Source organism: Silurus meridionalis, chromosome 13 (assembly GCF_014805685.1).
Source record: "Silurus meridionalis isolate SWU-2019-XX chromosome 13, ASM1480568v1, whole genome shotgun sequence".
NCBI lineage: Eukaryota > Metazoa > Chordata > Actinopteri > Siluriformes > Siluridae > Silurus > Silurus meridionalis.
This window is the reverse complement of record NC_060896.1, coordinates 24,412,338-24,439,786: the sequence shown is the minus strand read 5'-3', so window position 1 is coordinate 24,439,786 and position 27,449 is coordinate 24,412,338. Positions and strand designations below refer to the sequence as shown.

General features: G+C 40.3%; 1 protein-coding gene across 2 annotated transcripts in view; it reads right to left on the bottom strand.

Annotated features, from left to right (window-relative positions):
- Positions 1-19,996, bottom strand: part of mob2b (MOB kinase activator 2b) — a 42,818-nt gene extending 22,822 nt beyond the window's left edge. The window contains exon 1 of one of the 2 annotated variants that reach the window (XM_046863961.1): positions 19,522-19,996. In XM_046863961.1, coding sequence (XP_046719917.1) covers positions 19,522-19,538 — 17 coding nt within the window. In that variant the 5' untranslated portion in view covers positions 19,539-19,996. Of the gene's footprint in view, positions 1-2,158; positions 2,326-19,521 lie in introns of those variants that run through there. The other variant, XM_046863960.1, reaches the window with a different exon arrangement.
- Positions 19,997-27,449: the final 7,453 nt, after the last annotated feature.

Below are 27,449 nucleotides of genomic sequence, written 5' to 3'. Positions count from 1 at the left end.
GACTGGAACCTGACTTTACTGACACCCTTGTGGCTGAATGAGAACAAATCTATATATGGGACTTCAATGAGATGTTTAAAAGGAAAACCTAATGGCCAAGTGTTCACAAAATGTAATATATAGAAAGTATATTTATGTTTTCTTAGCTCTTTGATTTCATGTGCATCATGTTAAATAGCATTGTGTTAATTTAAAATGTTAGAGCTGAATGAATTATAATATGGACTGGCACTTCAAATAAAGGTACATACTGTATTGAAACTAACAGTCATCTTTTTCCTGTATGTTTGTCAAATTCTAAAAAGAAAATAATAAAAATGCTATATACCATTATATAACACTATGTAGTGTGGAGTGAACAATCGCTAGTTGAAAGCTTCCCATGGAGGTCAGTACTTTCACCAATTCCTGCCCTGTAATGAAAATAAATGAAAGACACAGGAAGCTGTACTGTATTGTGAACTTCTCTGAACTGCTTCCTCTTCTGAGACGTCTGTGCGTTCACACACGGTTTTCCTGCGTTTATGCACGGCCTCGATAAGCCACTGCGTTGGCTGGGTGCTCGATGGGAAACCGCCAGCGCACCTTCCTCAAGTGTTATTTAAAATAATAAAATACAAAAAAAGAGCGAGAGCTGTGGACTTCCTGAGAAAAGAATGGAAAGGAGGAGATGAAGTCCATGTGCTGAACCGGTGTCACTGCCTGCGGATTTATTACCAGCAAAATACCAGAAAAAGGGGAAATGCACAATAAACTGGATGCACTGAATCTGAACACAAATCAAATAAAAAATGTTGTTTCAGTTTTTAATGTTCTGAAAATGGCCAAAAAAACACAAAGAATTGTCACTATTGTATATGACTTTTTAATGCGCATTAATTTAATTAAAAGGTGAGGCGCTGAATAGGTTTAATTTTCTTTCTTTCATCCTTTTGTGTCTTTCTTTTTTAATTTCTTTTTTTCCTTTCTTCCTTTCAATCCCAGCTCTTCTGTGTTTAATATCATCTCAGATGTTTGGATCCCACCATGTGCATTGCATATTTACAGCAATTTTCTTAATAATACAATCCAAATATGAACTACAATTCATACACTTTATGGAGAAAAATTGTGTAGAGACTTGACTAGTCCACATTTAGTCCACATTTGCTGCTATATTAATTCCACTCTTCTGCTAATTTCTTCCGCTAGATTCTGAAGTGTGTTTGAGAAGATTTGCGCTCATTCAGCCACAAGGGTGTTAGTACAGTCAGCTACTGATGGAGGTGAGGTGATGAGGCCTGGGGTGCAATCAGAGTTCCAATTCATCCCTGAGGTGTTTAATAGGGTTGAGATTAAAGCTCAATAGCAGGCCATTTAAGATCTTCCACACAATTCCATGTAAACCATATCTGCTATGATGGAACAGGTTTTGGTCTTCCAGTTCAAGTGAAGGGAAAGTGAATTAGTACCACTTGATCTGAAGATATCTTAAAGGATTGTGTAATTGTGGTAACTGTTTGGTTAAGAACCACATATGGCTGGAAAAAGCCAAGTATCCCTGTAATGAACTTTATTAAAAGCAAAAAAAAAGGTAAAAAATAGGTCCTTCCACACAATCCTTTTAAAGCCAATCGAAAAATATAAACCAACTCGGCATACTTGAGTCACTGTTTCCTCAACTACTCACTTGTTGGCCTGAATAATTACAAACCAGAGACAAACCAGACGCAGAGACCAAATACCTACAACGTTTTGTCTTTGTTCTCCATAACATTCCACTGAGGACTCTAATCAGCTGAGATCCTATCTCACAGTTATGCAACACTGTCGTATCTCTAAAAGACCCTCAGCTCCGTGTCGTGTTGTCACGACACCAACATTGTGACCATACTGATAGCATGCAGAGATTTAGCCTAATCTAAATCTACATTTACAGCGTATTGAACATCACCGCTAACACTAATGCCGGCACACTTCCTAGTATATAGTATAGGAAAGAGCAGAAAATCTGTTCAATCACTTTTAATCTGTTGTCACTTATAATAGAGGTATGAAAAATACAATGTAGTACTGCAATAGCATAGATTTAGGTACATGCAAAGAAAAATTCCCAAACTAAACCTAAAACCTCGACCTCCATGAAGCCATGGGCCAAAAAGAAAAATAACCACCTCACCTATTCAGAGAGAAAGATCCAGCCCTTCTAAACCTCATTGTGAAGAGGAATTGAACAAAATAATCCAGAATTAATCAATGATCTGGCCGTCTTGAGAAAAATACTGAGAATACAGGCTTTTAAACGTCCTTTTCATTTCAAGTGTGCCGAGATCGACAGATCTCACTCCCAGTAAAGACTTTCTACTCTGTAATTCAACCTAGAAAATGGAGTGGACATTTCAGACACAAGTGAAGACAAGGACACACACACACACACACACACACACGGGCAATACAATCCAATTACGATAATTAATCTGAGTGTCAATCCAGAACACTCAACTATCTCTAAACGCATGTCGAAGCCTCATTTCTATTTTTTTCACGCCCCCATCCACAGTTATCATAGTTTGTACAGTTGAACTGAGCTATTTCTTAGATCTGTTAAATCACACACACTAAGCACAGACTAAGAGTAACAGCAGCCAGCTCCGAACCCTCGCTGTGTGCTTACACGGCGAAAACAAGTGCTTTGCTTCTATAAACACAAGGACAAATCAGATTTATTTTGTTTGTTTGCTGAACTGGAAGTCGAAATCGAATGTCGTCTGCGTGCACATACTGTGACTTTGTTCCTTCACACTGAAGACTTTGTCTGGCCTGAAAACAGAGGCTGAGGTTTTGGTTTAGAGGTGTGGCTTTACTCCACAACTCCACCCAATATGCAGTCCAGAGCTATAAAGCCAAAAACTGCAAAATTTAGCTTCGGCACTGACCGAACCACACACACACACACACACACACACACACACACACACTGGAGTGTGTGACGGAGAGAAAGTCTTCCAGAGCTACTGTGCTCCAAGCTGGTGCTAAAAGAAATACACATCTCGCCAGCCGTAAAAAAATAAAAAAATAAATGGAAAACAAAACATGTATTCAGCTGTGGTGTAAAGAGCGCAGCGGTGATATTTTAATAAGCAATGCTCATCCGTCCATCGCCCGTTTTAAAGCTTGTCTCCTACACGGCATGTTCACCGTGACACCGGTCCAAATATAGAGTCGAGCTAATGACTTCCACACCCTGCAAAACAACAGGGAGGAATCGGATTAAACACGTACGCTCTGCTGTACACTCAGCCGTGCAGGGCAAGTCTTTTAGTTTTACACTTATTACATTTAATCCAGATGTTAGAAAGGAAAGACAGTGGGGCTTGCTTATACACACACACACAAATATATATATATATATATATATATATATATATATATATATATATATATATATATATATATATATATATATATATATATATGTGTATGTGTATGTTAATGTATGTGGTAATGGTACGATTCACTGCTGCTACGTAAACATGGCGTATCAACACTACGGAGACCGAGGCCTGTCCTGAGAGTCACATAGAATATAGATTAACATGGCAGAGGTAGAACTGCATCTTTAAGGAGACAGAACAGGAAAATAACTTTTGGTTTTATTTAATCTTCTTTTTTGCACTACAAAGGCCTGTGTGTGAAATGACCATGTCTGTCTGAACCAAAAAATAAAAGAACCATTTATAACTTACTGCATTGAATCGCATTGTGTTGAATTAAATAAAAATCTAATCACACTGCATTGGCAGCTGCTTTATATGTACCATTAATGTATTGTATCATCAAGATGCAAACCTCTCTCTCTTACACTTACACACACACACACACGCCATTTGCTGTAATTCTTGCACACAGAAATCCCTTTTTTTCTTTGCTAATTGTCAGGACTAAGCAACCATTGCTTTTTTTCATCATGTCACAAGCATTTTTCTCCCTAATCGCTAGTCACTGAAAAAAACTCTGTCTACTCTGAGCAATCATTTGACCAAAAAGGTTTTCTGTATTGCCATGCATTCACTCAGCCCACTTTTATTCTTACTGTTCATAGCAAATATTTGAAATCTACACCGTAAAATGGGATAATTATTGCTAGAAACTGTCAAACTGGCATCATTTGTTATTCGCAATACTTTCTGGAACAGAAACGACTCCTGCTCGGTCATTTCCAGTTGCTGTTAACACTGTGATAAGTCATGGCCTGCAACTGGGAACAGCCGCTTCAAAGACGTTCGGTCTGTGGAATCCTCCTGAGTGCCTCTACCCATTGCTTCCTCGCACGTCTCATCCACTTCCTGTCTCCTGCACTAGCCAAGATGGCAGACATGCTCAATTTCAAGTCATTAGACAAGAACATAAAAGTGCACTTGGGACTGTCGTATACCACCGCTATGGTCAAAACTTCAAGCTAGGGATATGAATTATGAAAAAAAATAATAATAATTTTGAAAGCAGGTAAACAAACAATCTAATAAAAGTATATTTCACACATATGCTGGGAAGAAACCATACTCAACATATGAGGCTTGCCTTGAATTCGAAGATCTGGCGCCCTCTAAAGGCCATTAGTACACATTGCTTCACTTTTAAGAGTAAATGATTTCAATCATAATAGTGGATGGACAACACCTGATGCTGACTCATGATCATTTTATACAACCTTGTCCTACTTGGAATAAAACTGTAGGTCAAAGTACAGGCGGTTGAGTGCTGTTCACGGGTCTGCACCGGCTCTCAGGGTTTTGGATTGTCATTTCTAACACACAATTTTACTGAGCAAGACCACTTTTAGAGAAAATGCAGACTTTTAGCATACAGTTAGACAATTGTAGGGGTAAATCCATGCTCCCACAATGCATTTCTTCAGATAGCCAGCATAGCCAATGAAAAGATTACTTTAAAGATCTATTATGATGCAGTACGATCCGATTCCGTGATGTGTTTTATTGCAATATGATGTAATGGAAAAAAATGATGCAATGCAATTAATATGTAGTGATAGTTTACTTTTACTTCTTTGGTTCAGACAGAGAGCGAATCATACATTTCAGTGCCTTCTGACTTCTAACACATGGCCCTTTCCCAAACAGGAAAGAATAAAACAAATAAAAACGCAGCTCTACCTCTGCCATGTTAACACGCCTCGTCTCTGTAGTGTTGTGATACCTCATGTTTATGTAGCAGCGGTTTTGCTGAGAGAACACGCTCGAGAAATCAATCTACATATAAAATATTGGCCACTTTGTAAATAATTAAAGTAACACGCATCTACTAATAATATATACAGCATCTCACAAAAGTGAGTGCACCCCTCACATTTCAGCAACTATTTCAGTATAATCTTCTCGAGGGACAATAATATAGAAATGAAACCTACTGTCCAGCAGACAAATACATGAACATGATGAATAGGACGTGTGTCTCTTAATGGTAAAACAACATCCAGCTGTTATCACTTAGGGTGTACTCACTTCTATTGCCAGTTATTTTGATAATAATGGCTGTATGTTGAGTTTTTTCAGAGGACAGTAAATCTGTACTGCTACACAAGCTGCATGTTGAATACACTAAAATATATCCAAGTTTCATTTCTATAGTATTGTGCCAGTAATCTAGATATTCTAAATTACTGAAATGTGAGGGGTGTACTAACTTTTGTGAGTTACTTTGTGAGTAAACTTATATTAAATCCTTCAACATTTATGCCGATGTGAATTGGTGAATCTTCCCACCCCCTGGTAGATAACCTCAATAAATAAACCATCTCTCTATTGAAGATTCCTCTTTATATTTTCTTGTGTCAGATCAAATCGTTCTCTCATTCATCTTTTCTTCTCCTCCAGTGGGTGGCATTTTGATTGCAATCCGACCCATCTACTGTAAGCACTTACACATACACCAAATATTACTAATGCAAAACAAGGGGGAAGTGTGCAGAAGTCCAGAGAGTCAGTAATGCTGTGTCTTACTAGAGAAGTCATGTATCTTGTGATTCCTGATCTCTCACCTCAAGGAAAAGCCAAAAAAAAGCACCTAACTCAAACATTCCTTCTCATGAACTTGGGGTGAGACTCTGAGGTCCTTGGGGTTCAGGGAATGGCATCAAAGAAGTAAACTCAGCTCAGGATAAGTGGCAGCTCAGTGGTCAAAATGTTGGACTTCTCATCAGAAGATTGAGTTCAAATCCCAGCACCAACAAGCTGCCACTCATGGGTGCTTCAACAAAGCCCTTTTAACCCTCAACAGCCCGGTTATACACTATATACACAAAAGTATTGGGACACCTGACCTTGCTTGCCATATGTGGTTCATCTACAAACTGTAACCACAAAGCAGGAGGCACACAATTGTACAGGACGTCTTTGGATGCATTTTACGTTCACTTGAACCATGGTAATGCCCCTGTGCACAAAGCGAGCTCCATGGAGATATGCTTTGGAGAGGAAGATCTTGAGTGGCCTGCCTTTATTTCACATTCATGCTGCAGAGCTGTATCTAGGAACTTCTTCTGCAATCAGGAACACTGTCCTGTGTTCATCCCAGGACTCAGGGGGATGTTCCATGGCAACACCTTTTAACCCCTTTAAACTCTGAAACTTGATGAAAATCACACAAACAGGTTTTTCCTTCTGTAGAATTCTTACTCCAAGACCCTCTTACTGGCTAGAGGAGCAGAAACGCTTATATAACTCCCAACTTTTACATTCCTAACAACCTGATTGCACGAAGGTACAAAAGCAAAATGAGATCAGGATTTCTCAGTTAGTCTGTTCGTTATCTAGAAGTCTATTCGTGTCTGCAAAAGCCGTGCTGCAGGATTATACTCGCATTAAGCGGAGCGCATTCCACAACTGGCTCGGACTTCTGAAACACACACACACACACACACACACACACACACAGACACACAGACACACAGAGAGAGCACAAAAGGCCAAAAGCGCTGAACACATCGGATTACATGATGCACAGCTAGATGGATAGTTAGACAGACAAACAAACAGGCCAAAGGATCTTCAGGTTAAACACATAGGAATACATAATGCACAGCTAAAAGGTATCAAAAGTAAACAGACAAACAAATAGATAAATAGACAGACAGACAGACAGACAGACAGACAGACAGACAGACAGACAGACAGACAGACAGACAGACAGACAGACAGGCCAAAGGAGCTTTGGGTTGAACACAGCAGATTACCTGATGCAAAACTGAAAGACATTAAGTGAACACACACAAACAGACAGACAGACAGACAGACAGACAGACAGACAGAGAGAGACAGGCCAAAGGAGATTCAGGTCAAACACAAGAGAATACTTGATGCACAGCTGAAAGGCATCAAGTGAACACAGACAGACAGACAGACAGACAGACAGACAGACAGACAGACAGACAGACAGACAGACATGCAGACAGGCCAAAGGAGCTTTGGGTTGAACACAGCAGATTACATGATGCAAAACTGAAAGACATCAAGTGAACACATACAAATAGACAGACAGACAGACAATTCTAAACACACATCACATGTGTGACTTGCATGAATTTTCCCGATGCTCTACTTCTTGCTGGAGCTTCTGCACTCGCCTCACCATTTGCTTCACTTAAGAAAAACCTCCCAGAATCTGCTAATGCTGAACATCATTCTTCATTTTCTGTCTGCATTCTACAACGGTCTCTAATCCACTATCCAGTAAAGAAGCCAAGAGGCCCTCAAAAGATTTTCTTGACACTGAGATCGTCAGTGTCGTCACTGGCATCTATTGTTAATGTGCCACGCAAATTCAACTGAATTTTGCCAAATGGTGGGCGGAAACGGCTGAGGACCGGCGGGATTTAGAGACCTACTCCTACCAAAGCTTGTTCGCACTCTGCTGCTACACAACAGCACACCTTCGTCGAGATTAAAGCGCACGTGATTTGCGACAGCGCAGGGAAGCGATCAGATTAAAAACGCAGGAGTGGAAGTAAAAAAAAACAGCTCTGGACGTCTTAGAACATCCTGTACAAGGTTCAGACAAAGGAAGTCAAAATATATAGCCTGATCCTGACACGCTTTCACTGCTGGGGCTCCTCTCCGTACCTGCCTGACTCATCCTTGTACTTCTCCACTTGCAACTCTCACTTTTGCTGTAGCTGATCCTACATGGAACATGGATACCCTAAAGTCTGGAGAGAGGAAAGAAAAAATAGCTTAGACTTACCCTTTCTCCACCTACATACTGCAGATTCTTACTGCTCCTGTAAACATGAAGACATGAAGGCAACAGCTTTTTTTTTACCACACAGTTCAGACACTGAAAGTTGAATGAGTCACTTTGACTTTCAAAAATAAGTGAGAATCCTCATCAGCTTCATCTTTCAATCAAAGAAGTCTAGCTGTCTCTCCTCTATACGACAACACACAGACTCCAAAACAGTACCACTCCAGATGACCTCAGACTTTTATACCGACTACATTATGACCAGCGAAGTGAATAACACTGATTATCTCTTCATCATGGCACCTGTTACGTGGTGGTATTTATTAGGCAGCAAGTACATTTTTGATGTGGAAAAATGGGTACGCGTAAAGGATTTGAGGGAGTTTGACGAGTGTCAAATTGTGATGGCAAGACGACTGGGTCAGAGCATCTCCTAAACTGTAGCTCTTATGGTTCCTGGTCTGCAGTGATCAGGATCTATCTAAAAAATTCCTAGACTCCCCCTTCCTGAAGGCTGGGTAAAAACTGTCCCTCTCGCCCTCGCTTCCAAAATTCTCCATTGTTCTTCCTCTAATCTCCGCCTCTCTCTCCGCCGCTGAGGCTGCTGTGCTCTATAAAAAGCTGAGACGGGAACACGTGTTCCAGACGAGAAGTGCCGAGGGCTCAAACAGGACACACATGGAGCGCTCACAGCGTGAAAGATTGTTGGGGAAGAGAAGTGGGAGAGAAAAAAAAAGAAGCGAGACATGGAAAAAGAGGGGGGAAAAAAAACCCTTAAAGACGCTGACAAACAAATGCAAAATAATAGACATGATAAGAGAGAAAGCAATTGAGATAAAAAGAGAAAGAAAGAATGTAAGGAATAGAAAGAGATTCAGAGGTATCCTTGTTCAGCACACACACACACACACACACACACACACACACACCGCTTTATTAAAAACACTCATACACCTGCGTATCCAATAAGAGGATCACATGGTGGCTGTAAGTAGATGCAGATAAATCTAAAGGAACAGGGAACATGCGTCCAATCTTCATCTGCCCAGTTTGTTTTTTGGAAACCAGCAGTTGAAGCACATCTGCCTCCAGCTATGACATTTTGTACCTTCTGAGATAATTTTTTTTTGCCTACCACAGCTGTAAAGAGTGTTTATGTGATTTTCCTTAGCTTTCCTGTCAGCTTGAAACATTATCCATTCTCCTCAGCTCTCTTTCATTAACACGGAACTCCACCTTGAACCCCCCACCCCCCACCAGTCACCCACCCCTCACCAGTCACCCACCTACACTGAACAGATTGTTTTTTGTTTTCTACTCCATTCTGTGAAGACTCTACTGCAGGGGTCCCCAATTTCTTTTTCTCTGAGGGCCACATCATTTCTAACAATAAAAATTTAATGGTGGCCTGGTTACAGTCTGTAATAGCAAATCACGTGGGCCTGACTACCGTGACTTCTAATATTATTGTGGAGATTTAATTATAATTCTAAATGTATTTAGAAAAAAACAAACATACATAACACTCCATGTAACATAGTCCTGAATTTTATAAAAAAATAAAAAAAAAAGCACTGAATATTGAAAATGTTAAATTAATTAAATATAATTATATTCATTAATAAATAGAATTGTATAATGAATAAATAATATATAACAAATATATTATTGCGCACTCCATGCAGTCTCGCGTGTAAAAACAAACAGCATGTGGCGTCAGTGATTCGCCCCCTAGAGAACGCTCTCATAATGGCAGCTGACCTGAAACCGGAAAAACTATATTTTCTGTATGGATTTGTGCAGATGGTTGATAGTTCCAGCAATCAACTCAATCGAATGGTTCCTTGACCTCTATTAATAACAGAGGGTAATTTTAAAAAAGTTTGAAAGACAACTTTTATCATCAAATACAGAAATGAAGAGTAAAACGTATTTAAAATCTAATTTTTTAAAATATGTCTCTGGCATTGTTCAAAGGGCCGTTCCAATTGTGGGAGAGGGCTGTATTTTGGGGACCCCTGCTTTACAGGCTGTACTCTAAAGTATATGAATATCTCACATATACAGTTTCTGGAACACTTAAACCAAAACCATCTCTGGCACGAATGACCGCATTGTGGTCAAAGCCTGATGTGCTGATTCTGATGTTCAATGTGAGCAATAATTAAAGTTGAATGATCTGTAAGTGAAAAGTCAAATATAGAAATAGGTTTATTCAAATTTATTCAAATATAGATTTATTAAAATTTCATAACAGGACAAAGTAATTTTTGGAATTTTATATGTACCTTTGGAACAGTTAGTCTTTTTGAAGAAAGCAAAGTGTAAAACAGAATGTGTTTTCTCGCCCCTCAGAAAGATGCTTGCTAGTCACCACATCCTCAGAAACAGAAGCAGGTGTATTGATGCTAAAAGTACACACTGTGGCTGTGTTCTTTCCACTGTGTTCTAAAAAGACATGGTGCTTTATTTGAAGCAGGAAGTAAAGTTTTTTTTTTCCTTTTCTTTACTTCACCACCCTGCCCTCACATAACCTTCCCCCAGAAAACAAAAAACAAGAGGACCAGAGCACTTCTGCACTTTTCAGTTCTCTTTGGGTTTCGTTTATTTTCGTTTGCTTTGCTTGAAAAAAAAAAAATAGATCCCTAACCTACACACCCTACTACTGCAATTACCAAAGTCAAACCCCAAGTCACTTATTTATACTTTACTAGAGGTCGACCGATTAATCGATTTTGCCGATTTATTAGCACCGAAAGTTCGCTGGAAATTTTGTCCAAAATCCATACTGATAGTTTTTCCAGCTACCGGTCCGCTATCATTACGGCAGCGGCCTCTAGAGGCAAATCACTGAATTTACGTGCTGTTTGTTTTGTACATGCGAGAAATCGCAGTATTATATTTTTTATTTATAATATAATTATATTTATTCATTCATATTCATTTCCTTTTAGGACATTTTAATAATCTGATTTTGCATTGTTAAATCCACCATTGGTTGACCTCCATACTTTACTACTGCACTTGGTAGAATCCCAACCCACATACTCAGTCATGTACATACATACTCTGTTATTATACTTGGGCTACAGATCAAACTCTACTAAGTAGCCTACTAAAATATTAGGGAACAAACTAAAACCAATTATACTAATTTACTAAATCTATACTCCAAACCATCTAAAATTACACTGTACAAGTACAATGATGAAAAAAGTCATACTAAATTAATATGCTATTAGTGTGCAACCATGTACATGCATATTAACGTGCTTCGTTTAGCATTAAACTTTACCAATCTGAATAAGTCACACAAGTATTAGCACCCTCATGCTCAATCAGCTGTAAACTAGGGAGCTTAAAGACAGGGCATGTCTATTCATTAACATTTAATGTGTTCAAAACAGGAAGCCAGTCCTGCCAGTCAGCTAAAGAAGTCCCACTTTATTCAGCAGATTGCACTGCAGGAATTTCCGTGTTCTCGTCATGTTTTTTTTAAACAGAACTCGTTCAGCCAGATCATCACTCAGCATTAACGCACTTGCCGGTGTCAGACACCACTGATATGCTCAGATCAGATGTCCACGCAGCTCTCGGGTGGGACGGAGTCATTAGAGATGGAGCTTCTCAGTAATGCTGGTCGAGGAACGGTAACTAAGCTGTATGAGCGATGAGGGGATTAGACATTTTTAGTCACGATATTCATTAGATTCCATATAAATCCTAATTATTACAGAGCTTCATCTAATACTCGGCAAGGCATCATTCGTTTTTAATACTAACCAGCTAATGCAGGTAGGTACGAAGATATTTGGACAGAGATTTATAAAAACACAGAAACTCTGAAGGTATACAGATACACAGATATAAAGACATACAGATAAAAAAAAAAAAGCACACAAAAATAGACAGACAAATAGACAAACAGGCCACTGTAGGTAGATAGAGAGAAAGACAGAGATGTTTATGATTTTGAAAAATCATAGAAATAGACACCCGAATGGAGAGATAGACATAAGGAGATAGGTAGCAGACAGATATGTAGAAGATACCAATAGATTGACAGACAGACAGACAGACAGACAGCAGAAAGCTAGGTAGACAGATATACAGACAGACAGCCAACAGGTACAAGGATCGATTGACAGACCGAAAGACAGGCAGGCAGACAGAGAAACAGACATAAGTAGCTGGGTAGACAGATATACAGACAGACAGACAAACAGACAACAGACAGAGAGACAGACATAGGTAGCAGACAGCTAGGTAGACAGATATACAGACAGACAGACAAACAAGTACAGGGATAAATAAACAAATAGACAGACAGACAGAGAAAGAAAGAGAGAGAGAGAGAGAGAGACAGACAAAGAGACAGACAAAGAGACAGACAAAGAGACAGACAAAGAGACAGACAAAGAGACAGACAGCTAGGTAGCAGACAGCTAGGTAGACAGGTATACAGACAGACAGGTACAGGGATAGATTGGCAGAAAATTGACAAGCAATTTTACAATAACAGTGATGGAAAGTTAAGCAGTTTGCAAGTCTTTTCTCCAAATCAGTCACTGATATTGATTGGACATCGGAATGGATTTAGAATCCACGATTCTGATTTTGAGGCAAAAAAAGCTTTGAGGAAAATCACAGCTTCGTATCAATGCATTATCATTTCAATAGTAACAACTAATGAACTATTCGTATATAAATGAAAACAGGTCCTGTGAGGACATGATAAGGAATCTCTAATGGCTTCGTGGCTTGGCTCCACTTCAACACGAGTCTTCAGACTGAACAACTTTATCCTATGATGAAAGATTTCATTCCTGATGAGAATGGTATCTTCCAGAAAGCCTCCTCACACCATGACCAGGCCAGGAGTTCTCAGTGAATGGCTCGGTGAACATGCTACAGTCAGAAATCGACAACCAAATCGCTCATGGGAGAGTGACATGTCAGACAACGTTCCAGACGTTTGGAGCTCCAGATTCTGGTACTCAGACGCTTGCAGAATCGATGCTAAGGTTGATCGATTGTGCTTGAGAAGTGCAAAGGTTTATTGAGTTCGCTAGACAAGCAGGAGTTTTCTGACTGATGAGTGACAGCCTGCATGAAAATCAAGGACGCCCAAGTGCTGTTTGACTGTTTCGAAAAAAACACAGATGACTTCATTGAATCAAGGCGATGGATTTGGAACAGATTTGGTATTTTAAAGGGCGTTTGAAAGTTTGTGAACCCTTCTGAAGTCTCTTCGTTTCGTGACCTAAAACTTGAGATGTTTCCGACAAGTCCTTAAAAAAAGACAAAGATCCCGATTAAATCTTAAACTTTGTTCTTCATTTAGTGAGGAAAATGACTCGATTTGTTCTTGTGTGTGCCAAAAGTATGTGTAACCCTCGAATTAGAAGTAAAATTAAAAGCGTTTTTAAACAATTAGACGATAGTTGCAAGTGAGAACTGATTTATTTAAAGAACAAAGAAGCCATAAGCATTCCTAATATTCATTTAAATAAATCAGGAAAACAACATGATGATGTGCATCGTAGGCTTGCAAGAAGACTGCGCTGCCTACCTGCAAGATCATATGGACAAGCCAAAAGGCTATTTCTTTAATAAGCAATACCAAAAAAAGTACGTTTTTATTTAAAAGAGAAACGTTAAAAGCACTGCATGAGAACCGTATCCCGTCTGTGAAACCTGGTGGTGGTAGTATCATCGTTTAGGCCTGTTTTGCTGCATCTGGGCCAGGAGGGAACAATGAAGACTGAATTATTCCAGCGAATCCTAAAGAAAAGATTCAGGACGTCTGTCCGTGAACTGAATCTCTGAAGAAAATGGGTCATGCTGCGAGACAACGACCCTAAGCACACTGCGCTAGAACACTCGTAATAGCTCAACACGCGCTTCCTGCACGTGTCTAGTGCTTAACCTCGACCCTGACAGAGACACGCTTGCAGATATTTGGTCACAACGCCAAGATGTGACCTTTACTCAAGTTTCTGATGACAAACACTGGTTCAGATGTAGCCCAGCAAACATGAAGCACGCTGACCCAACAGCAAAAGCATTCACGTGGCTGCTACGGTTTCCATAAATAGAAAAAAAACGCACTTCTGGGTCCTTAAGTTACAGTTTGAGGAAAAAACGCTAAATAATATTGCAACCTAGACAATTCATGCAATAGAGGGTTCATTTGAAGGGTTAATTTGGAAAAGGCTGCCTGGGTAGGAACCACATGGGTGTGATCACTACATGACGGCTGACCGGCAGAGCGACGCGAAGACTAAACAGGGAGGTGTGTTCACGTACACGAGCAATGGCGTGTGACAAGATCAGACTTGCTCATGAATCAGTACACCGCAAACGCATATCTCATCTTTTATCCTTCATTATTGTTCATTATTACAAAGAATTCAAAGACAGACAGATAGCTAGATAGACAGACATTCAGAGACGGGTAGGAACAGATATATGGACAGATGGACATATAGACAGACAAAAGCAAGGCAAGTTAGACGGACAGACAAGCAAATTGAAAAACTGATATACAGACAAGTAAATATTGACAAAGATAATGGATGGATGCAGACAAGCAGACAGACAGAGAGCTAGATAGGTAGCAGTGACAAGTAGGTACACAGATATATAGACAGACAAACAGAGTTATTGGACTAGACTGACAGACAGGAAGGCAAACAGGCAGACAAACAAGCAGGCAAAGTGGCCACTGTAGGTACGATGATATACAGACAGATAGACAGGCAGACAGGTAGGTAGATGGGTAGCATGATGAACCAAAAAGACATACAGGCAGATTGACAGAGAGGTATGGGCATAGATCTACAGACACAGGCATGAAGACATACAAATACAATGATGGGTATACAGACAGACAGACAGACAGACAGACAGACAAGCAGGTAAGGTGGCCACTGCAAGCACACAGATATACAGACAGAGGGGCAATAAAAAGACATACAAACACAGGGACAGGCAGTCAGACAGAGACAAGTAGATACACAGACACACATTTCATAATTTTTTTTATTTGCAGTGCACTTTTACAATGGACAATGTCTCAAAGCAGCAAGACATATTTATATACAGACAGACAGACAGACAGACAGACAGACAGACAGAGACAAGCAGGTACACAGATACACAGACAGACACATATACTGTAAATACAGACAGACCGACCAAGACGGGTAAGTACACAGATACACAGACACATATGAATACAGACAGACAGACACACATATACATATGAATATAGACAGACAGACAGACCGAGACAGATAGATGCACAGATACACAGACACATATATGAAATTTATTTTGGAAACGTTTTGTCATTTTCTTTGCCCTGAATCTATAAAGGCCAATTTTGTCTCGCAATTGCGACTTTATTTCTCGTAAACATTCAACATTCATGGTGCATCCACCATGTAACCATGGTGTCGGCCTGAATTTTGAAGCTGTTGGCATATGATCGAGGCCTCCTCTGCTTCATCTCTTATTCCGTCTCCTCCACAGCTGATTGTTAGACAGAGACTCCAGGGATCGATGGCTTAGTTTGATACCATGTGATTTTATTAATTCAATGTTTTTTTTTATGTTTCGGAAACAGGCTTCCAGATGAATCTTCTCTTCGCCCCTCGCCGTTTTCTCCTCGATCCTTAATTTTTCATTCTGCAGCGTTTTCTGTGTTTAGCGAGTGGTGTGTCAGCAATAACGGTTCGTAAGGAAACGCAATTAAATGGACTAAACAAATAATTTGCCTCAATGATTTTTTGTATTCTAACTACTCGAGGAATCGGTACAGACCTCAAATGAAAACAGAGAGATGGCTAGGTGCGCAGATACCCAGACAGACATATATAAAGCATTATAAAGTAACTAAAAATGTGAAATACAGGCGAGTATTGCCGAGTGGTGCAACAGAAAAGCGTTCACGCCAACAGAAAAGCGTTCACGCTTTCCACCATGCAGAGACGGCGAGTTCAAATCCTGTAGACACCACCACAGCTAACCGTGGGCAGCTGTCCAATAGAGCAAAGCTGTCTGTGCTCTCTGGGTGGGACGGATGGCATGCACTCGCTCCTTCATCAACCGCAGTGACACACTCGTAGGTGTCTGCGAGTGCCCTGCATGAGTAAGGTTGCAGATTGCGATTTTCATGATGCTGTTCACGAAACAAAAAGAAAGTTGCATCAAGCAGCAATAATGAAATATACAAACTTTTTTTTTATGGATTCTCTGGCTTAAAAACCTAGAAATTATATATATAATATATATATATATAATATAAAAAACACTTTTTTGCTGCTATCTCTGGAAACCACCAACAGTGTGTCTCGCACGCAAGCTACACACAGAATCAAATTCCAGTCACATGACCGCTATTTAGAGTAAATCATTACATCCTGTACTTGACTATGTCTGTGTCCGCCTGCACTCGTCTAACCCATCATCAAATTCAGTTCTGGGAAGAGGAAGATAGACTCAGGAGTGGGGCTTTCAACTCGCGCCTGGGAGAGACGCTGCATCTAAAGTGCGTCCTTCAGCTTAGAGACCGTACGGCTGTCTGAACACGCGCAAATAGAAAGTGAACGCTCGTCCGAATGGCAGGAATAGGTGATCTTCAATCGGACAAAACCAAAACAAATCTCGGAGATTCCCATACTGATAACGAAACATGGTTTAAGTTATGCCCTTAAAAGTATTGGGACACCCTTCTTTTCCAGGTTTCACGGATTTCAGAACTCGCGTCTTAGAACGTAACCCCCGCGAGTTCCGGGGGACCACTGTACTGGAAAGGAACGCACCAGGGGCAAAAATGAAAGTAAATACAGAATGCTCTGCTTGGTGAAATATTGCCTGTTTCTCTTTCTGGCGTAGAATTTTACGGTCACTAGAACTAAGAGACCCAGACCTGATCCAGCATTACAAAGCCAGCTCCAAGAAGATATGCTTTCATGAGTTGGAGTGGAAGATCTCCTGCTATAGAGCTCTGACCTCAACCCTACTGAACATCTTTTTGGGATGAACTGGAACGCTGACTGCACCCCAAGACTCCTCACCTCACCTCACCTCCATCAGTACCTGAGTTTACTAAAACCCTTGTAGTTGAATGAGCACCAATCTTTACAAATACACTACAAAATCTAGTGAAACATCTACCCAGAACAGTAGAGATTCTTATAACAGCAAATAGGGACGCAAATGCCCCTGCATCCTCCATAACTGCTCACTAATGATTTATTGTGACGCAACCCGGGCCATGTGTTCTTCAGGAATGTGGTTTCTCTCTAGGTTTCCTTTCTCATGGCGCTTTAAAGAGTTTCCTCGACAGTGTCTCCTCATTAGGGAGCCGAAATCTGCAGGATTGTTCTGATTTGCTAATCATTGCCTTGTAGTAGTTTTGACTTCTCATGTTCTACACTTGAACTCTAACACACACACACACACACACACACACACACACACACACACCGATCTCAAGCTAATCACTCAATCTCCTTTCAGTTAATCGCGCTCGCTCACGTTCCGGGTGTGGTGTGTACACTAACGAGACTGTCAGCGTTCAATGGAAGAATAAACACACAAACACATGCAAATGTACAACCCGTCAAATATTTGCGTGTCTGTGAGTGGGTTTATTTCTCATCAGCTTTCACAAAACATCAGATTTGGAGTTGGAGGGGAAAACGGTACGAAAATGCGGCTCCGTTACATTCCTGCGTCTCTCTTGAGGCACGTCTCTGTGCAGGTGAAGTACAATAACGCTGCGGTCAATTAGCAGGTCAGAAAGAAAAGGGAAACGGAAAAAGGAAGAGAAACGGATTGAGAAGACACGGATGAGCATTTGTGGCTACATTTTGTCTATCCCTAAACTAGAAGTAAATCAAACAAATAGAGAGAGAGAGCGAGAGAGAGAGAGAGCAAGAGAGAGAGCGCGAGAGAGAGAGAGCGAGAGAGAGAGAGCGAGAGAGAGAGAGAGAACGAACAGGGAAACAGAAAAAGACAGAAACAAACAAAGAATGAGAGACGGGCAGACAGAGACAGACAAACAGAGAGAGACAGACAGGCAGACAGACAGGCAGACAGAATGACAGACAGACATAAATGTGTGCTGCATTAAAGGTTTTAATTTCGCCCATTTTATATTTATTTATTTGTATTATTTATTTGCTTTTGTAACACACACACACACACACACACACACACACACACACACACACATATAAATGGTAATTGATGGTGTTTACTGCATTTTGCCAGACTTTCTAAACACTGACTAGACTAAACCAGACAAACAGACAATTCCCACTCAGAGAAATGGCTCTTCTCGATCAAAATTCCAGTTCTTCATGATGTCATATCAACATGGCTGCTCATGGCATCAAAAGTAAATAAAAAAAAAAAAAAACAAGCACTTACTAAACTTGAAAAACAGTTATACAGTTTATATCCAAGTATATGCTTTCGCTCACTCGTCTAGGAAGTAAACAAACGCCTGCATCACTTATAAGTGAGGTTCAGTCCTATTCAGCATTCGACTGCGTACCTGTACACACACACACACACACACACACACACACACCTGCTACCTTCCCACCCCACCCAAATCACCCTGCAGGCGTTATAACGACCGTGACAAACAATACAAAAAATTTACCCGAAGGCAGAAATCTAACTTTTGCAATGCCCGTCTCGGTCGCTGTCATTAGGAGTGGCAGGCCAAATTATTAGGTACACCCGGAAAGACCTGAAAGCTGCCCGATTGCAAAAGCATCTACATCATGAGAAGATAAAAATGATCCACGAAGGAGAAAACAATGGTGCAGTATATCAAGTGTACGTTGGAGAACTGAGAACTGAGAAGACTGATATGTGAACATCTGTCTGCGAATGGAAAGAGAAGAAAGGGAGGTGAGGAAAGTGAGCAGTGAGAGATTTTGATTGGAAATTGAGATGGGACAGGTGTGGGACCACCATGGGTTCTCCTGGGAGGGAGGGGAAATTTGCAATGCAAAGTGCCCCATTTAGTATTTGTTTATTTGAACAAGGAGGTGGGGGTGGAGGGGACTGGAGCCAATAAGCAGACAGTTAGATTTAGGAAGAATAATGAGGATAGTGAAGAATCTGGTTTATGTGACTGGAACGAACCCCATGTTTTTTCACCCTTCTTTCCTTTTTCCTCAAGAATCAAGACAATCACTGCTTGACTGCATGCCATACAAGGTCATTTCTTTCTTTCTGGTCTTAAACAGTACTCACCCCATTAACCAGTCCATATTGATGGAAAGGGGGTCGAAGGACACTGCTCCTTCCCCTCTCCTCTTCTGATTCTTGGCTCTCTCTCACGCCAGGTGAAGCAGCACGAGCCGGAAGCTCTCTGATAGCCTCCAGGAGATGCTCCTCGATGGCTCCTGGCTTTGATCGCTTTGGTTTAGAGATCTGATGCGTTTAGAAAGTGCCGGTAGAGCAGCTCCAGCACTGGGAAGATGGAGCGCATTGACTTTGGCGTACAGGCGAAAGGTAGCAATGAGCTTTACTTTTCTTCCGCTGTTTTTTTCTTCTTTTTCTTCTTCTTCCTCTCGCTGCTTAAAGAATCTCAAAGCGACTGTTCGGCTACAAAACCATCCTAAATGTGGTCGGAGAAGCTGCTGTCGCTTGTGCCTTCATGGCGCATGAGATCTGCCCGAGGTCGCCGTTGCTGTTATCCAGATCTGCCATATACAGGAAGTCCGGAAGTAAACACAGCTCCGGCGCCGCCGAGCCACAAACACATCCGGGTTTGTATTGGGGCGCAGGCGCAGGGCTGATGGGAATTGTATTTTATTTTTACGCGACACAACGCGTCTTCTTCCACACTTTCAAGACCATTGTCGATATCGATATCGATATTGAGGCGTGTCAAGCACCTTCTACGATTCCAGTACATCGGTACAAACATGGTATAAAAACATTGGATCTTTGTCTTTAGAAAGAGTCCCAAATCTGGTGCGGAACATGAGGATCATGTGGCATGTGCTCCGACGATCATCATGCACAAGTTGCCGAACGACTTGGACGTTTTAAGGGGTTGATCTCGTTAAAGGCCTTCCTGATCTCTCGCCTTCTCGCAGTGCTGTTTTTTTCGCTCAAAACATCTCGAAACGACTTGTACAGTTGGTCAAACGTCTCTTTGCACACGCAGAATTTCACGCCTGCTCTTTGTTCTAACTTGCTGTCCATGATGAAATCGCAGACGTGGAAACCCACAGCACCATCAGTCTCAAAAATGTTTTGATACCACCTCGTATATCATTAAAAAGTTTGCAATGACCTCGTCTTCTTTTGTAACATTTATGTAAACACACACCATATTTTACACCTTCTTATTTTTTTATTCTTTTCATTTCTTTTAGGTTTTTGTCATAGGAAAATAAATGGAGTGTTCAACGTTTTCCTCCTTGAACCAGTTTCTTCCTTATCTAACCAACTCTCCTGCTTTTAAATAATATCTAACAGCACAGGAAGAAACGGTTCCTATTGACGTTAAAAAATATATGAAACTATAATAGAAATCTGAGGTAGTATCGATATTTTAATGTGAGAATCGATCGATACTACACAGATCAATGCAACACCAATCAGTTCAACCATCTAGAATTTAATTTATAATGTTTTATATAGAATTTGTTTTTTTGGTTTTTTTGCTTGTTTCTTTCTTTGTTTTTATAGAACTTTTAATAAAAAGAAAATCACAATAAATATGGTTTCAATATTTAATATATTGACCTCACGAACACTTCAATTCTCTCCGCAGTAAAAATGCATTGAAATACTTTTTATTTATTTTTTGTATATTTCTGTGCAATAATACATTGTATTTATTTTTCTTTATAAAAATACAATGTGCAATACTACTATTGGTAGATCAGTTGTGATATCTACCAATCAGTGATCAGATTTCAATCTGTTCCTAATGGCTAATCACTGATCACAATAACAATCACTAATCACCACCGACAACAACCAATCACTAATCATCAGTTTCTGATGGCCAATCGCTGATCAAAATTATTAATCACTGATTGAAACTTTCTTTCGGCTTCTCCCATTAGGGGTCGTCACAGCAGACCATCTGGGTGTTTGATTTGGCACATGTTTTTTTACGCTGGATGCCCTTCCTAACACAACTCTCCCCATTTATCCGGGCTTTGGACCGGCACTAAGAGTGGCTAGGGTTGGTTCCCTAAATGGGGATCGAACCCGGGCCGCAGCGGCGAGAGCGCCACATCCTAACCACTAGACCACTAGGGGACCCACTGAGCAACACTGATAATAACCAATAACTAATCATCATTTTTCCTCATGTCCAATCAGTGATCATTTTTAATAATCACTGTTGTTACTTGTACTTTTTAACAGTGATAACAACCTATCAATAATCACAATCACTGATCACCACAGACAACAACCAATCATCACAAACAGGGGACACAAACTTTTTATTATTGTGTTTGTCTTTGGTAAAGTTGCTCTGAATTGTTCCCAACAGTTACGGTGCATCCGAAAAGTTTTCACATCGCTTTACTTTTTTCCACATTTTGTTATTTTACGGCGTTATTCCAAAATGATTCGATTCAATATTTTCCTCGTAATTCTACCAACAAAACCCCGTAACGACAACACGAAAGAAGATTTTACATTTTCCAAAATATGATTCTATACACACGAAAATCTCAACAAAAATGAAATCCAAGAAAAAGGAGGAGAAAGTAATGCAGAAGAAAGCTTATGCAAAAATCTTTTTGCTAAATTCGACTCACAAGTAAACAGTAATAGAAGGAAATATTGCAAGTGGAACAGCCATTTCTCAGTTTTTTGTTTTTGTTATTGCAATATTTAAACAATTGTAAAAATGTAAACATTTTGCTGACACAAGTTTTTTAACCTGCATTCGTCACTCAGACATTTGACTCCATACATGTAAAAAGTGCAAAACAAGAAAAGCAAAAGAAGTAAAAAATTATTTTTTGGGAAAAATCTTTGTTACCTGATTGTTTGCAATATACATTTTTTTCATTGATGCACGTGGGGAGCGAAGGCTGGCCCGTGTGGTCCGATCCAGCAGACGAGCTCCTGTAGCTCAAATTCCTGAATAAGTTAATGCTGTTAATGCTCGATGGGTCAAAACTGTTTTGGCAGCAAAAGTGGGACCAATACAATATTAGGCAGGTGGTCATAATGTTATGCCTGATGGGTAAATACAATGCTAATTACAGGCAATGTGATTCAAGAGATTAGTGATGTGCATGTGACAAACAAGGAAATGCTGTGGCTGTTGGGTAACGCAGTCCCAAGGCGTAATAATAGAATGATAAAAATGGACTTATAGAATTATTATCTCAAGAATTTGTATTTATTTTAGGGAAACCTTTTTTTGTCAGTCAAAACTCAGATCATATTTGCATTTACAGCATTTGACAGCAAGGTGGTGCTGCGATTCGAACCCACAGCCTTCTGAACCAAAGACATTAACTTCTAAACTGCCACTTCTGTGTTTATTGTTGATGATGCAGTAAAGTATTTTGTTTAACAGGTTTATTGTTAGGGGATGATAGATTTATTCTATGATATGGAGAGCACATTAATCAAATCTAATATCAAATTTTGTGAAGAGTTTTGACAAGTTATTAGGATAGTCTGAAACGTATAATAAAAACATTGCTGTAATTATAAAGACCATAAGCATAAAAAATTTATTTATTTATCTCTTTGGGACTTTTGGAGCATGAAGTGATAAAAGGAGAAATTATGATTATGATCATGAAATGAAATGAAACAACCGTTTAGCCATTATCAATGCTTTTAAAGGTAGGCTTTTTTTAATACACTATCATACACTAGATGGCGCTGATGTACATAATAAAGAGCTACCTCAGGCAGATCTCTCTTTGTGCCTTGAAAACATTGAAGCTTATAAAACAGATGCCTTGACCACGTTTTCCATTTCTCATCTGCTATTTAAGGCACAGCTTCGATCAAATTCCGATATCCATGTCGGTAAACAAAAGGATAAACCTCTATGAATCCTTTATGAACAAGCCATGCAAATAACCAGAAGCGTGATTTTAATGGCAAATAAAGACAAGTGGATTTTATTGTTAATCTGTTGTCGTACTTATATTCATTTGAACAAAGTTTTGTTCCTCCAGAGCCACAGTGCAGCACATAGCAATACAGTAGGTAGTTAGTTCATAACCTTTGTTAACTAAGTTTGTAGATTGTAATGTCTGTTTTTTTTTACAAAAGCCATGGAAGAAAAAACAGGTAAGAATCCACACATAATGTACAGGACAATTGCAATCCACTGTATACAGACATAATTAGATGAATCCTGAATGAAAGTTATAATAATTTGCAATGTTTTAAACCTCTGAGGTGTTACTGGACGGGCCTCATATGAAGCAGCTACACATTCACACTCCGAACTCGTCACATACGGTTCATCGGGATCCCTTGGCGTCACTTTATGATGCCCTGGGTACCCCTTTGTCCAGGATTCACAAAGACTTCTATAGAACTCTAAATCGGAGCCTGCGGCTAGAGGTTTGAAGTTTTATGTAAGCAGATTGCCTTGCAAGGTGGTAGCTCAGTGGTTAAGGCTCTGGGGTACTGATCAGAAGGTCAGAGGTTCAAGCTGCAGTATCGCTAAGCTGCCACATGGGCCCTTGACCAAGGCCCTTAACCCTCTGTGCTCTAGGGGTGCTGTATCATGGCTCACCCTGCACTCTGACTCCAGCTTCCTAACACATAACTGCGATATTTTACTGTTCTGTAAAGTACATGTGACAAATATAAAGCACCTCTTTTTACTAAACTTCTGCTTTACCTGTGACCAAATGAGACAAAATGCTGACATCCAAAAATCTTTCGAAACGTTCCTAATTCACTTTTTATACGTGGACAATGTTGCGTCCAATACGCAAGTCCTGGAACATACGCGATATCAAATTAAGAAAACATTTGATTGACAGTCAGTGCTACTGTGCTCCAGGAAATGTTTGTTCAGGTATGTTCTTTGACAAAACTCTAAAGCCTTCCATGAACAGGCTGTAATTATAATGCGATGACGTGACACTTACACACATGTTGACTTCATTCAACTTATCAGACTACTGGTGCATGTTTTTTTTTGTATTAGGGCTAATGTAGAAATCTCCTATATACTTTTCCTCTGTAATGTGAATAATTTTTTGTGCGATTTCAGGTCCAGGTTGTAACACTAAAACACATGGAGGAGTGGTAGCTCAGTGGTTAAGGGGTTACTGTACAGAAGGTCGGGGGTTCAAGCCCTGATATCGCCAAGCTGCCACTCTTGGGCCCTTGAGCAAGGCCCTTAACCCTCTGTGCTCCAGGGGCGCTGTATCTGAGCAAGCTTGGATATGCGAAGAACGAATTTCATGTGCTTTAATGTATATGTGACAAATAAAGGCTATTATATTCTAAGGAAACGTTCACAGGGTGGGTGAATAGTTATGCAACGCATTGCATGTTCAGCACGCATACTAGTCAAACTGGCTCGTATTATGCACGCCTTGTCTTCCCTGCATTTGCATATAACCGAATGTGTATGGAATGTATTCGCTCTATTGTATAAGAAGACAAAGATAAGAGGCCGAAAGAAACGAGCGAGCTCGTCTTGCGCGCTGCACCGCTCACCTCCATTTGACCTGCTTGCCTTCTCAAACTGAGTGAAAAAATACTGAAGGAATGTGGAAGTTTGATGACATGAAAGTTTTTCTCTGTGTGTATGTGTATGTGAGTGATGACACTGCGTCGGTGTCAGACCGGCGCTCAGCGCTTACTGAAACACTTCAGTCTCGGAGCTGCGGGATTGAAAATAACACCTACAGGACAGACGAAGGGCACTCAGACTCTATCGATCGCTGAACATCCGAGCCTGCAGCCGGAGCTTGCGCTACCAGCTCAGCTCATTCAAAACGATGACCTCACCTCCACGCTTCCGACGTCCCCGACAAACACACACAAACACTTTGGTGCAGCACTGCAGTGTGTGGATGTACACGCTTGCACTTTGGAACCTCAACAAATACACAAGGCGACGTTACATAGCATCAAGAAGGATGTCTGTCACAGTCATTATGAATTACGAGTGAAAGAAGTCACATTAATTTAGTTTTTGCCATTAAGACACATTCAATTCATTTTTTCCTTTTAACAGAAGTCTGTTAACCAGCTTTGCTTTGTACCTACCAGGCTAGTTTTGCTAGCAAACAATATAACTAGCATTCTTCATGCCAAATCAACTTGTAAAGGCTACAAAGTTCAACATTAAAGGGTAAAAGTCATTATCTACACATACACATTACATACATGTTAAAGTTTGCCACTCATATGTTACATATTTATGGGTTTTTCTCAAAAGTTGCAAAGTAGTTTGCGAGCACTAAAGTAGGCAGACTTTAGTGGTGACATCCGACTTGCCTGCATTCTTTAATTTAAGGGAAATTTAAGTCCAATTCACCCCAAAGCTGTTCAGCATGGGTGAGTGTCAGAGCTTTATAGAAGATCTTCCACTCCAACCCATGCAAACTATACATATATGGAGTTTGCCTTGTGCAAAGGAGCATTGTCTTGCTGGAACAGGTTTGGGTCTTCTAGTTCAAGCGAAGGGAAAATTCATCCTACTGCATCCAAAGTACATCCAATACAAGTGTGAGGTAACAATTTGGGGCACATCTTCTTCTTCTTCTTCTTCTTTCCTAGCCTGACCAAAAATAAGACAAACCTGGCAAATTGCAAAATGGAAACATTTGACACTTATAATACAGTGGAACCCGGTTATGTCGATGTCCTAGAGGGACGCCAAAAAGCATCGAGATAACCGATGATCAAGATAAACGAAAATCAAAATGGCGGCAGTATATTAACGTGCTTGAAATTTCTTTATGTACATGATGTGCGTTAATTAATGAGAATGTGCATGCACGTGTTTTTGAAGGTTTTTTTTACACAACAGCGTTGCCGCGATTTGTTTGATGAAGGCATGCTATAAAAATACATACAGTACATGTTTATCTGTCAGGAATCCACTTGCCACGCCCCCTTCGGCCCCCTTCAGCGTGTCAGGTGCTTTCTCGGCCGCTTTCTCTGAAGCTCCCAACTTCAATCGCGCACATATGGTGCTCGTTTATCATCATCACCAGCTCCTATTTAAACTTCCACACTCTCACCGTCCGTTATTGTTGGTATATGTTGGTTCACGGCGGTCGTTGTTATCGCTAATGCGTATCCCGGTACGTGCCTTCCCACCGGCACTCTCTCAACGGCTGCTCTTTTCTTCCCAAAGCGCACCGCGGATTCCCCCCGATCCTGCCGGTGTTCATTCAATGCTTTTGCTGCTCATCCCACGTTGAGCAGGGGGACACAGCTGATTGGCCCACCTTTTGTTGTTAAATGTTATGCGATGAACGGGAGGCTTGGCGGCGCGGCTTTTGCCTCCTGTTCATCGCATAACATTTAACAACAAAAGGCATATGTGCACTAACTAACAGCAGAGATTCACCAGTATACAATACAACATCTGTAGCAGCTGTAAGCCTTGATTTTTCCGCCACTTCCGCGAGTTCTTCTGCGGCTGCACCGAGATAACCGACGTTAAATGGCAATTTTTTCCCCCCTTGTGCTCGAGATATTAGGGTTCGGCGACATAACCGATAAAAAATGCTTAGAATTTGGCGGTTCCACTTCAAAAACGTCGACTTAATAGGGTTGTCGAGATAACCGAGGGCGAGATAACCGGGTTCCACTGTATTTAGAAAGTTCAGCATCCATAAGTGCATTACACAATGTATTGTAATGGCTATTTAGTGTTAAATAAATTATTACATCATATATATGTGTTTAAAAACACTTTTTTTTGTCAATATTAGTGATAACTTCCATAAGAACTAAATGTGAATCATAGTGAATAAATATCACTTTTGGTCTAAAATATTTTTAAAGATATTTAAACTAGCGTCCAGATATTAGGGATAGAGATATTTAAAGTAGCCACCTAAACTAGCAGCTAATCTTAAAGTTTCATGAATGATTAGTTACATGCACAAAACTAAACAAAAAACAAACTTAATACACCGAACAAATCCTGAATTACAGTTTCAAAAAGTGTGCATTTAAAATTTGGACAT